Here is a 13708-nt window from a genome sequence, read left to right on the forward strand (position 1 = left end):
CTCTCTCTTTCTTTGTCTCTTTTTCTCTTTCTTTGTCTGTCTTTTTCTCTCTCTTTCTTTCTCGCTTTCTTTCTCGCTTTCTTTCTCGCTTTCTTTCTCGCTTTCTTTCTCGCTTTCTTTCTCGCTTTCTTTCTCGCTTTCTCTCGCTTTTTCGCTCTCTCTCGCTCTCTCTCGCTCTCACTCTCTCTCGCTCTCACTCTCTCACGCTCTCTTGCTCGCTCTCTCGCTCGCTCTCTCTCTCGCGCGTTTTTTCTCTCCCTCGCGCTTTCTCTCTTCCTCGCGCTTTCTCTCTCCCTCGCGCTTTCTCTCTCCCTCGCTCTTTCTTTCCCTCCCACACTCACACACTACCAAGGAATAAGTAGACCCTGCGGTCATCACACAGGCAGGATGAAGGCAGCAGCCGGTCACAGCCCGGGTATTCTGGATTAGACAGTGTTTTTACCTGGGATTCACTTCTGGAGGCCGAGTCCTGGAGATGAATCTTCTCTGGTATTGGACACTTGAGGTTGCGGATCTGTCCTGTGACCTCCGGACCGCTGCATTACACTTGTTTTCTGTCTTATCTTTTAGCACAGTTTTAAGCACAATGTCCCTTTTTGTGTGACTGCCACGCCATTCATTTTATCTGGGGCTGTTGGACGGAGCTGAGCGCAGCACTCTGCAGCCCTGTAGGGAATTGGTGGAGCGGCGGTCCAGCTTATGCGCGGTCGCTCCATTCTTACAGGGATAAAAGTGCCGGTCGGTGCAGATCCCGGCAGCGGTGCACCCACCGATCGACACGTTCCCATCTGTTCTGCCGTTATTAGGCGCTCGGCTGACTGGTCCGGACACCATCACATCCCAGCGGAGCAGCAGCGGCTTTAGAGACTTTATATTGGTCTCTTCTTTTTGGTCACTTTTCAAAATGGTTGAAACCCCTTTAATGACCTTCTAATCCCTTATTATAAAGTCTTAAAGGGGTTTTATGCGTTAAACAATCCCCAGTAAATTGATCGCAGGCGGTACCGGTGCTGGATCGTCAGCGATCAGGTGTAATCTATGGGGGTGCAAATGTGCAATCCACTCCCCACAGAGGGAATGGGGCATTATGCAGCGCCCATCAGTAGGTTTTTGCATGGATGTGTCCCACCCACCTAGGACAAGATACCCTCTTTCTCCAGATCACATTTGTGCATTTTTAACCCCTTCCCGCTGAGGTGCTGAGGTCAATGTTCGTTTTTGCACTCTTCTGCAGGGTAACGCAGCTGGTATCTGCCTGGTACAGTGCACACTCGGCTCCTGAGCCTGCTCCATTCTTAGGAAGCCGGCATAACGTGTACTTTTATGCCTTGTGTTTTGGAAAGGGTTAAACATATCTTTTTATACTTACTACCTTGTTCTAAGATGCATTATAAGGACATAGCTGGGAGTCTGCGTTCTGCTCCTGATTCTTCCCATTGCAGAGCGATCCTCTCAGTAGTGTGCCATTTAGCCGTGGACGTGGACCGCCGCTCCGGTGTGTATGCAGCAGAATTTCTCATTTCACACTTTCTTTTGCAGACAGTCTCGTCCTCGCACGACCCGCACAAACAGCACCGGCTCCGTGGGCTCCGACTCCTCGGCTATGACTTCTCTGTCCTTGGACGCCATTGTTGCACCGGACACTCCAATACAGTTTGATATAATTTCACCAGTCAGCGAGGACCAATCCGGACAACCCAGGACCCCGGGACAGTCCGGCAGGTACCAGCAGCACCATGTCTTGTGTATATGTATATATTTTGTCTTCTTTCCTGTTTATAAGACACCACTTCATGCAGAATGCTCTGATGAACCACAGGAGCTTGCACTCTAACGTCAATGATTTGTTTTTAATTTTAAAAGACGAACAAACCCTTTTGGAGAATCCGGAGAAAAATCAGAATCTGAAGGTAACTTTTCATGCAAACTTTACAGATTAAAGCTCTGTAACCTCATTAATTCCTTCCCAACATGGGATAAGCCGGTGCGTCCTGTGTCGGGCGCTGATCATTTATCGCTTCATTGGGGGACACAAGAAACCGTGGTGTATGAGGCGGACAGTATGCTAAAAAGAAAGTGATCTCCTCCCCAGCAGGAGTCGCCCACCGCCCGCAGCCAGAATGACCCGCTTTAGCTTAGTGTCCGTAGGAGGCAGACACAGGTCTGCACCCGGACCTGATTCTTCCATAGATTTGTTATGTTTTGTTAATTTCCTTTCCAACCAGTCAGTCGCTTCCATCCATCTTTTTGTCATTCAGGCATTTTCATCCTCAGCATCAGCACCCCGATGGCTCAGTTCTTCGCACCGTTGCTTTGCAGCACCTGGGTCCTGTTACCATAATTACAACTCCACAGGGGTTTGTATGTTTTTCCATGTTTGCGGGGCTACCTGAGCCCCTCAGGGTTTGCATTTGACCTCTTCTGCTCCTCCAGTGGTGCACAGTTCACAATCACTGCTAGCCTAGGTAAGCCTGCTCTCCGGCCGTTCATTTGCTTCGCCTCCTTCTCAGGATTCTCCTTGAAAGCCGCCTTCTGTATCAACTTCGACAACGCCGCATCTTTCTTCTTTCACCAAGGTAGAATCCTATCCTGATTGATCTCGGCAGAAGGTCTGAACTGGCCTGAAGAAGGTCTGCCGGTGTTTTCAGATGTTCGCATGTCTGGAGTAAGCTCCAGATTGCTGACTTGCTGACGTGCGAAAAGCCTTCGACAGGACTGTGGTAGCGTCTCGTCTCGCGGAGGTAGCGTCTCGTCTCGCGGAGGTAGCGTCTCGTCTCGCGGAGGTAGCGTCTCGTCTCGCGGAGGTAGCGTCTCGTCTCGCGGAGGTAGCGTCTCGTCTCGCGGAGGTAGCGTCTCGTCTCGCGGAGGTAGCGTCTCGTCTCGCGGAGGTAGCGTCTCGTCTCGCGGAGGTAGCCTCTCGTCTCGCGGAGGTAGCCTCTCGTCTCGCGGAGGTAGCCTCTCGTCTCGCGGAGGTAGCCTCTCGTCTCGCGGAGGTAGCCTCTCGTCTCGCGGAGGTAGCCTCTCGTCTCGCGGAGGTAGCCTCTCGTCTCGCGGAGGTAGCGTCTCGTTTCGTCTCCCAGAGGTAGCCTCTCGTCTCGCGGAGGTAGCCTCTCGTCTCGCGGAGGTAGCCTCTCGTCTTGCGGAGGTAGCCTCTCGTTTCGTCTCCCGGAGGTAGCCTCTCGTCTTGCGGAGGTAGCCTCTCTTCTTGCGGAGGTAGCCTCTCGTGTTGCGGAGGTAGCGTCTCGTCTTGCGGAGGTAGCGTCTCGTCTCGCGGAGGTAGCGTCTCGTCTCGTCTTGCGGAGGTAGCGTCTCGTCTCGTCTCGCAGTCATGAGAATGATATAAATGGAAAAACCTTCTGAGCTTTTATCCTGCTCTCTTTCCCTCTTGGTCTTCTCGCTGTCGGACCTGGAGTCTGGTTTCTTCCTCAGGTGTTCTTCTGCCGTCCTTTTCAAAGGAGACTAGTTTCCTGTTCTCTATTTGTGATCTCCTGTGAGGTGCGCACTCTTGGTAAATCTCTAGCGCCATGGACCTCTGGGACCCCATCTAGGGTTGAATGATCTGCAGCGCTCTCCTTTTGTCTCTATTGTAGTCATCCTTTTTTTTTTTTCCCTAGAATGATTTTCTGTTGACGATCACCTCGATGGTTGAGTCTCAAGACAGGGCTGCTAGTTGTGTCGCCCTTCCTTCTTGACCTTCATCTGGTCATGGTGGTCCTTCATTCAGTTTCCTGGGTGGCTGGTCACTGGGACCCCCACAATCCCAAAAACCCGGGCTTTGAAGAGCCCCATGTGTATTGACCGCTGGTCAATCGTGCACGTTCACTCAATTCAGTGCCAAAAAACAGCCGACTGCAGCGCTCTCTATGCTCCCAAAGAGAATGGAGCAGTGGTGCGCATGATCGGACGGCACCGCTGATCCCCATATCCACCGCTGATCCCCATATCCACCGCTGATCCCCATATCCACCGCTGATCCCCATATCCACCGCTGATCCCCATATCCACCGCTGATCCCCCATATCCACCGCTGATCCCCCCATATCCACCGCTGATCCCCCCCATATCCACCGCTGATCCCCCCCATATCCACCGCTGATCCCCCCCATATCCACCGCTGATCCCCCCATATCCACCGCTGATCCCCCCATATCCACCGCTGATCCCCCATATCCACCGCTGATCCCCCATATCCACCGCTGATCCCCCATATCCACCGCTGATCCCCCATATCCACCGCTGATCCCCCATATCCACCGCTGATCCCCCATATCCACCGCTGATCCCCCATATCCACCGCTGATCCCCCATATCCACCGCTGATCCCCCATATCCACCGCTGATCCCCCCATATCCACCGCTGATCCCCCCATATCCACCGCTGATCCCTCCATATCCACCGCTGATCCCCATATCCACCGCTGATCCCCATATCCACCGCTGATCCCCATATCCACCGCTGATCCCCTATATCCGCCGCTGGCAGATTCTAGAAGTGCAGCAAATCCGTCATTTAATAGACAAAAATCACATCTGCTGGTGTAAATGGGGTGTAAATTCCCGCTTTGACCCATTTTCCGCTGACGCCCAGTTCTCAAGACCGGGACTTTGTGGCCGAGACATTTTACGCTTCTGAATGTTTCCAGTTTCTGTTATTTTCGCGCTTCTTTTGCCTTTAGATTCGATCCTTCACCAGTTATTCATCGTCCGCTTCCTGGGATCCATGGAGGTGAAAGCGGACGACTGCCCGGAGGTCGTCTATGAAACGATGCGCCAGATCTTAGCGGCCCGCGCGATACACAACATCTTCCGCATGACAGAGTCGCATCTCCTTGTCACTTGCGACTGTTTAAAGTAAGTTACTGGCAATCAGCGACGCTCCGGATCAGGATTTACGGTTTGTCCTGAATCTGTCGCGCCTTGTCATTGCAGGCTGATCGACCCCCAAACACAAGTGACCAGACTGCGGGTGAGTGCTGGAAAACCGATATAAAGCTGATCCGTGCCCCGGAGACGTGCCGGACACTTCTAGTGTGAAGGCGGTGTCCTCCACTAGAGGGCGGTATACTGTCAATACAATGCATGAGAATAAGCAACTTTGTGGACCGAGCCTTCATTTTCAGCTCAGATAAAATGTGTCTTCAGATTTTCCTATTTCTCAGATAGGAGATGACAGGTGGTGCTTGGATAGTTCTATGGAGAAGAGTATCTCATTTTAGGGGAACTTTCAGCACAACGTCCGTGTCTGCTTTTTCTTTTCATAGAATCTTATAAGCACCAGCTGTCATCTCCTGTCTCCATAATGGGAAAGTCTTCACTGAATATAGATTTACCCCTGAGCTGAGAGTGAAGGATCAGTCCAGGAGGAGAAAGAAGCCGATCTCTCTGATAAGACGTGTTATGAAGTTGCTTCTTTTCATTTGCACTGTTGATTTATGCAATAAAAATTAAAGCAACAGTTACACTTTAAAATGCATTTCTCAATAAAAAATGAATTTCTTCAGCGCTCTATTGGGAGACCCAGACGATTGGGGTATAGCTACTGCCCTCTGGAGGCCACACAAAGCACTACATTAAAAGTGCAAGGCCCCTCCCCCTCTGGCTATACCCCCCCCGTGGTATCACGGGTTCTCCAGTTTTAGCTTTGTGTGCGAAGGAGGTCAGACATTCCATGCATAGCTCCACAGTTTTTAGTCAGCAGTAGCTGCTGACTATTTCGGATGGAAGAAAAGAGGACACATATAGTGTCCCCAGCATGCTCCCTTCTCACCCCTGGATGGTGTTGTAAGGTTGAGGTACCTATTGCTGGTACAGGGCTGGAGCCCCACATGCTGTTTTCCTTCCACATCCCCTGGTAGGGCTCTGTGGAAGTGGGATCCTGCCGGCCTCTCAGCTCTGACGCCGGGCTCCATCCACAGACCCATTAGAACCTGATGGATTCGGAGCAGGAGTACGATCAGGGACAGGCCCTGCATCATACAGGTACTCTGTGTCCCCGGCAGGCACAGACACACTCCGGGCTGGCTGGGTGTTGTAGTGCGCCGGGGACCGCAACGTTGGAGTTAGTGTCCCTACAGATTACTGGGGGATTGTTTGTGTATGGGAACGCAGCGCCGACCCCCTCTGGACCGGGCGGCGCTGCTGTGACTTGTGGTGCGCCGGGGATCCGCCGTCCGCGCTTTTACGGCGGCGGCGGTTATAAATTGAGTCCCCGGCTTTTTGGGCCTAGGACGCCGGCAGCTCCGATTCGTTCCCGCCCCCACCCTGTCATTCAGGGTAGGGGAGAGACGCTGTTCGCTAGCAGCGACGAGGGCTGGAGCCTGATTTACATGCTCCAGCCCTCACACTAGGCACAGAGGGAAGCAGGCTTCCCGCTCTTAGCCAGGAACGCCCAGGGCCCGCCCCCCTTCTCTCTCAGGACGCCGGCAGCCATTACATGCAGTCTGGCTGGAGGAAGGACGCAAGGCTCTGGGAGACCTGGACTAGGGGCTATCTGGCGACCACACACCCGCTTTTTAAGCGGGCGGTAAGCGATTTGTCTGTGCTGGTCCCTCTAGTGCCTCACGGTGTATCGGTGTACTGTGTAGGATATAGAGATATTGTATTTCTTGCACTGTGAGGTTGCTTCTGGCTGCATCTCCCAGATCACTCTGTGGAAGCAACAACATGCCATCCTCAAAACGCAAGGCTGCCAAGGCTAGGGCTGTGTATACTGCGTGTGCTGCATGTCGGGCTAATCTACCAGCAGGCTCTGATGACCCCCATTGTGTGCAATGCTCCGACCCGGTGCTGCTTCGCCAGCCGGAGTCAGGAGGGAGAGTGACCCAGGCTGAGACGCCTGTAAGTCCTGCCCCGGTGACAGGGACAGACTTTGCAGTTTTTGCTGATAATATGTCTGTCTCTATGGCAAAAATCCTTGAAACCTTGCAATCTATGCATGGGGCTCAGTCTTTGGGCACGGCGAGGCCTCTGTCCTCAGGTCCCCCTCACTTGGAATTAATCCAGCCCACAGGGGGGTCCCCGGCTTCACAGGCCGAGGATTATGACTCAGATGATAGCCCCAGCCACCCTAAGCGAGCTCGCTGGGAAAGACCCTCGACGTCATCACACTGCTCAGGGTCTCAGCGCAATCAGTCTCCCTGTGATGTGTCTGATGAGAGTGATCAGGAATCCATTCCTGGAACCCCTCTCAACCTGGATACCCCTGATGGGGATGCCATGGTAAACGACCTTATCTCAGCCATCAATAGGCTGTTGGATATTTCTCCCCCAGCCCCTTCAGCAGAAGAGGCGGCTGCGGAGCAGGAGAAGTTTCGTTTCCTTTATCCCAAGCGTAAATTGAGTGCTTTGTTGGATCACGCTGACTTCAGAGAATCAATCCAGAAGCACGACGCTCACCCAGAAAGGCGTTTCTCTAAACGATCTAAAGATACGCGTTTCCCTTTCCCCCCTGAGGTGGTCAAGCGCTGGACACAGTGTCCAAAGGTAGACCCCCCGATTTCCAAACTCGCAGCTAGGTCCATAGTTGCAGTGGAGGATGGCGCTTCACTTAAAGATGCCAATGACAGACAGATGGACCTTTGGTTAAAATCTGTCTATGAAGCTATCGGCGCGTCGTTTGCTCCGGCATTCGCAGCCGTATGGGCACTCCAGGCTATTTCAGCTGGCTTAGCGAAAGTGGATGCTATCATACATCCAGCAGTGCCGCAAGTGGCGCACCTTACCACGCAGATGTCGGCGTTTGCGTCTTACGCTATCAATGCGGTACTAGAATCTACCAGTCGCACCTCAATGGCGTCCGCCAATTCGGTAGTTTTGCGCAGAGCCTTGTGGTTAAAGGACTGGAAAGCAGATGCTGGTTCCAAAAAATGTTTAACCAGTTTGCCTTTATCTAGAGATAGACTGTTTGGCGAGCCATTGGCTGATATCATTAAGCAGTCTAAGGGTAAAGACTCCTCTTTACCACAACCCAGAACAACCAAACCTCAGCAGAAAAAGTGGCAGCAGAGGTTTCAGTCCTTTCGAGGTTTGGGCAAGACACCATTTACCTCGTCCAAAGGGACTCAGAGGACGCAAAGAAACTCAGATTCGTGGCGGGCTCACACGCGCCCCAAGAAAGCAAATGGAGGAACCGCTTCCAAAGCGGCTACCTCATGACTTCCAGCCCCCTCCCTCCGCATCGCCGGTCGGGGGCAGGCTCTCCCGCTTTTCCGGCATTTGGATGTCACAGGTCAAAGACCGGTGGGTGACGGACATTTTGTCTCGCGGGTACAGAATCGAGTTCAATTCTCGTCCTCCAGCTCGGTTCTTCAGAACCTCCCCACATCCAGACCGAGCAGATGCTCTGCTGCAGGCGGTGGGCTCCTTAAGAGCGGAAGGAGTGGTGATCCCAGTCCCTCCTCAGGAACAAGGGCAAGGGTTTTACTCCAATCTCTTTGTGGTTCCAAAAAAGGACGGCTCGTTCCGTCCTGTTCTGGACCTAAAACGGCTCAACAAACATGTGCACGCCAGGAAGTTCCGGATGGAAACCCTGCGTTCTGTCATTGCCTCAATGTCCAGAGGAGACTTCCTTGCCTCAATAGACATCAAAGATGCTTATCTCCACGTGCCAATTGCTACAGAACATCAACGTTTTCTACGTTTTGTGATAGGAGACGACCATTTTCAGTTCGTAGCTCTTCCATTTGGTCTGGCGACAGCCCCACGGGTCTTCACCAAGGTCATGGCGGCAGTGGTAGCAGTCTTGCACTCTCAGGGACACTCGGTGATCCCTTACCTAGACGATTTATTGGTCAAAGCTCCCTCTCAAGAGGCATGTCAGCACAGCCTGAATGCTACGCTGGAGACCCTACAGTCTTTCGGATGGATCATCAACTTTCCAAAGTCGATCCTATCACCGACTCAATCACTAACGTATCTTGGCATGGAGTTTCATACTCTAGCAGCGATAGTGAAGCTTCCGCTGAACAAGCAGCGGTCACTACAGACAGGGGTGCAATCTCTTCTGCAGGGCCAGTTGCATCCCTTGCGGCGCCTCATGCATTTCCTAGGGAAGATGGTGGCAGCCATGGAAGCAGTTCCCTTTGCGCAGTTTCATCTGCGCCCACTTCAATGGGACATTCTCCGCCAATGGGACGGGAAGTCAACGTCCCTGGACAGGAAAGTCTCGCTTTCTCAGACGGCCAAGGACTCCCTACAATGGTGGCTCCTTCCCACCTCATTGTCTCAGGGAAGATCCTTCCTGCCCCCATCCTGGGCAGTAGTCACGACAGATGCGAGTCTGTCAGGGTGGGGAGCAGTATTTCTCCACCACAGGGCTCAGGGGACGTGGACTCCGCAGGAGTCCACCCTTCAGATCAATGTTCTGGAGATCAGAGCAGTGTATCTTGCTCTACTGGCCTTCCAACAGTGGCTGGAAGGAAAGCAGATCCGAATCCAATCGGACAACTCCACAGCGGTGGCATACATCAACCACCAAGGAGGGACGCGCAGTCGGCAAGCCTTCCAAGAAGTCCGGCGCATTCTAATGTGGGTGGAGGACAGAACATCCACCATTTCCGCGGTTCACATCCCAGGCGTAGAAAACTGGGAAGCAGACTTCCTCAGTCGCCAGGGCATGGACGCAGGGGAATGGTCCCTTCACCCGGACGTGTTTCAGGAAATCTGTCGCCGCTGGGGAGTGCCGGACGTCGACCTAATGGCATCCCGGCACAACAACAAGGTCCCGGCATTCATGGCGAGGTCGCGCGATCAAAGAGCTCTGGCGGCAGACGCCTTGGTTCAAGATTGGTCGCAGTTTCAGCTCCCATACGTGTTTCCGCCTCTGGCGCTCTTGCCCAGAGTGCTACGCAAGATCAGATCCGAGTGCAGCCGCATCATACTCGTCGCTCCAGACTGGCCGAGGAGGTCGTGGTATCCGGATCTGTGGCATCTCACGATCGGTCGACCGTGGTCACTGCCAGACCGACCAGACTTACTGTCCCAAGGGCCGTTTTTCCATCAGAATTCTGCGGCCCTGAACCTGACTGTGTGGCCATTGAGTCCTGGATCCTAGCATCTGCAGGATTATCTCAAGGAGTCGTTGCCACAATGAGACAAGCTAGAAAGTCGAATTCGGCTAAGATCTACCACAGAACGTGGAAGATTTTCTTATCCTGGTGTTCTGCTCAGGGAGTGTCTCCCTGGCCATTTGCATTGCCCAAGTTTCTTTCCTTCCTGCAATCGGGGTTAGAAAAGGGCTTGTCGCTCAGCTCCCTTAAAGGGCAAGTTTCGGCACTATCCGTGTTTTTTCAGAAGCGTCTAGCACGTCTTCCTAAGGTGCGCACGTTCCTACAGGGGGTCTGTCATATTGTGCCCCCGTACAAGCGGCCGTTAGATCCATGGGATCTGAACAGGGTACTAGTTGCTCTCCAGAAGCCGCCCTTCGAGCCTCTGAAGGAAGTTTCCTTTTCTCGGCTGTCACAGAAAGTGGCGTTTCTTGTTGCGATCACATCGCTTCGGCGAGTGTCTGAGCTGGCAGCTCTGTCATCCAAGGCTCCCTTCCTGGTGTTCCACCAGGACAAGGTAGTGCTGCGCCCTATTCCGGAGTTTCTCCCTAAGGTCGTATCCTCTTTTCATCTTAATCAGGATATATCCTTGCCTTCGTTTTGTCCTCATCCGGTTCACCGGTATGAAAAGGACTTACGTTTGCTAGATCTGGTGAGAGCACTCAGAATCTACATTTCCCGCACGGCGCCCATGCGCCGTGCCGATGCACTTTTTGTCCTTGTCGCTGGTCCGCGCAAGGGGTTGCAGGCTTCTAAAGCCACCCTGGCTCGATGGATCAAAGAACCAATTCTAGAGGCCTACCGTTCTGCGGGGCTTCCGGTTCCTTCAGGGCTAAAAGCCCACTCAACCAGAGCCGTGGGTGCGTCCTGGGCATTACGTCACCAGGCTTCGGCTCAACAGGTGTGCCAGGCAGCTACCTGGTCCAGTCTGCACACTTTCACCAAGCATTATCAGGTGCATACCTATGCTTCGGCGGATGCCAGCTTAGGTAGAAGAGTCCTGCAGGCGGCAGTGACACCCCCGTAGGGGAGGGCTGTTTTGCAGCTCTAACATGAGGTATTTCTTTACCCACCCAGGGACAGCTTTTGGACGTCCCAATCGTCTGGGTCTCCCAATAGAGCGCTGAAGAAGAAGGGAATTTTGTTACTTACCGTAAATTCCTTTTCTTCTAGCTCTTATTGGGAGACCCAGCACCCGCCCTGTTGTCCTTCGGGATGTTTTTTTGTTGTTTGCGGGTACACATGTTGTTCATGTTGAACGGTTTTTCAGTTCTCCGATGTTATTCGGAGTTAATTTGTTTAAACCAGTTATTGGCTTCCTCCTTCTTGCTTTGGCACTAAAACTGGAGAACCCGTGATACCACGGGGGGGGTATAGCCAGAGGGGGAGGGGCCTTGCACTTTTAATGTAGTGCTTTGTGTGGCCTCCAGAGGGCAGTAGCTATACCCCAATCGTCTGGGTCTCCCAATAAGAGCTAGAAGAAAAGGAATTTACGGTAAGTAACAAAATTCCCTTCATTGTTGGATTTACGGTGGCTACAATTCAGTATAGGAGACACACAGACTAGATGTTACCTCTTCTTCATCCGATACATACAGACTAGATGTTACCTCTTCTTCATCCGATACATACAGACTAGATGTTACCTCTTCTTCATCCGATACATACAGACTAGACGTTACCTCTTCTTCATCCGATACATACAGACTAGACGTTACCTCTTCATCCGATACCTTCAAACTAGACGTTGCCTCTTCTTCATCCTATACATACAGACTAGACGTCACTTCTTCTTCATCCGATACATACAAACTGGACGTTAACTCTTCTTCATCCGATACATACAGACTAGACGTTACCTCTTCTTCATCCGATACACACAGACTAGACGGTACCTCTTCTTCATCCGATACATACAGACTAGACGTCACCTCTTCTTCATCCGAAACATACAGACTAGATGTCACCTCTTCTTCATCCGATACATACAGACTAGACGTAATCTCTTCTTCATCCGATACATACAGACTAGACGTCACCTCTTCTTCATCCTATACATACAGACTAGACGTCACCTCTTCTTCATCCTATACATACAGACTAGACGTCACTTCTTCTTCATCCGATACATACAGACTGGATGTCACTTCTTCTTCATCCGATACATACAGACTAGACGACACCTCTTCTTCATCTGATACATACAGACTAGACGTCACCTCTTCTTCATCCGATACATACAGACTAGACGTCACCTCATCTTCATCCGATACATACAGACTAGACATCGTCTCTTCTTCATCTGATACATACAAAATAGACGTCACTTCTTCTTCATCCGATACATACAGACTAAACGTCACCTCTTCTTTATCCACTACATACAAACTAGACATCACTTCTTCTTCATCCGATACATATAGACGACACCTCTTCTTCATCCGATACATATAGACGACACCTCTTCTTCATCTGATACATACAGACTAGACGTCACCTCTTCTTCATCCGATACATACAGACTAGACGTCACCTCTTCTTCATCCTATACATATAGACTAGATGACACCTCTTCTTCATCCGATACATACAGACTAGACGACACCTCTTCTTCATCTGATACATACAGACTAGACGACACCTCTTCTTCATCCGATACATACAGACTAGACGACACCTCTTCTTCATCTGATACATACAGACTAGACGTCACCTCTTCTTCATCCGATACATACAGACTAGACGACACCTCTTCTTCATCTGATACATACAGACTAGACGACACCTCTTCTTCATCTGATACATACAGACTAGACGACACCTCTTCTTCATCCTATACATACAGACTAGATGACACCTCTTCTTCATCCGATACATACAGACTAGACGACACCTCTTCTTCATCTGATACATACAGACTAGACGTCACCTCTTCTTCATCCGATACATACAGACTAGACGACACCTCTTCTTCATCTGATACATATAAACTAGACGACACCTCTTCTTCTTCAGATACATATAGACTAGACGTCACTTCTTCTTCATGCGATACATACAGACTAGACGTTACCTCTTCTTCATCCGATACTGTCAGCCTCTGTGTACAGGGGCTTTGGCTGCACCAGTACAATAATGCCGCCATATGGTGCAGCCGCCAGACTTTATTCTGCTTTAGAATATGACAGAAGCTTTTTTTCTCAGATTCCATGTGTAATATATCAACCTCTGTTCCGCCATGTAAAATTCATACAATGTGAACTTGATAAAGGGGCAGCGCATAATGGAAGTGACCAGATGTCACCGCTGCCGGCCGGAGCTTGACGTTCCTCTGCACGAGCTTCATTGTAAATTTATTTTGACACTTCACAATCTGCATCTTCATTATTTTATTTTAGTTTTTTTATTATTTTTTTGGTATTTCGGGTTCTGTCATCTCATCCGTGCATCAGTAAAGAGCTCTGTTATAATTTATCTTTGCTGTTTTTCAGTTTCCGCTACCAAATGTGGTTTTATACGCCACCCATCAGGAGAACAAGCGTCTGTTTGGCTTCGTGCTCAGGACGGCCGGGGGGCGGACGGAGGGCAGAGCCGTCTCTGTCTGCTACATTTTTGAGTCAAACAATGAAGGCGAGAAGGTAAATATCATAAATCCTTGTGTCCAT

The 13708-nt window shown here is 51.1% G+C and overlaps 1 protein-coding gene across 1 annotated transcript in view; it reads left to right on the forward strand.

The window, feature by feature from the left end:
• APPL1 (adaptor protein, phosphotyrosine interacting with PH domain and leucine zipper 1) overlaps positions 1 to 13708 on the forward strand; it is a 42562-nt gene that overhangs the window by 16192 nt on the left and 12662 nt on the right. Inside the window, exons 8-12 of the mRNA XM_075321043.1 lie at positions 1540 to 1722; positions 1864 to 1910; positions 4677 to 4851; positions 4930 to 4966; positions 13535 to 13681. Coding sequence (XP_075177158.1) covers positions 1540 to 1722; positions 1864 to 1910; positions 4677 to 4851; positions 4930 to 4966; positions 13535 to 13681 — 589 coding nt within the window. The remainder of the gene's footprint in view (positions 1 to 1539; positions 1723 to 1863; positions 1911 to 4676; positions 4852 to 4929; positions 4967 to 13534; positions 13682 to 13708) is intronic.

Source organism: Anomaloglossus baeobatrachus, chromosome 8 (assembly GCF_048569485.1).
Source record: "Anomaloglossus baeobatrachus isolate aAnoBae1 chromosome 8, aAnoBae1.hap1, whole genome shotgun sequence".
In the NCBI taxonomy this organism is placed as follows: Eukaryota; Metazoa; Chordata; class Amphibia; order Anura; family Aromobatidae; genus Anomaloglossus; species Anomaloglossus baeobatrachus.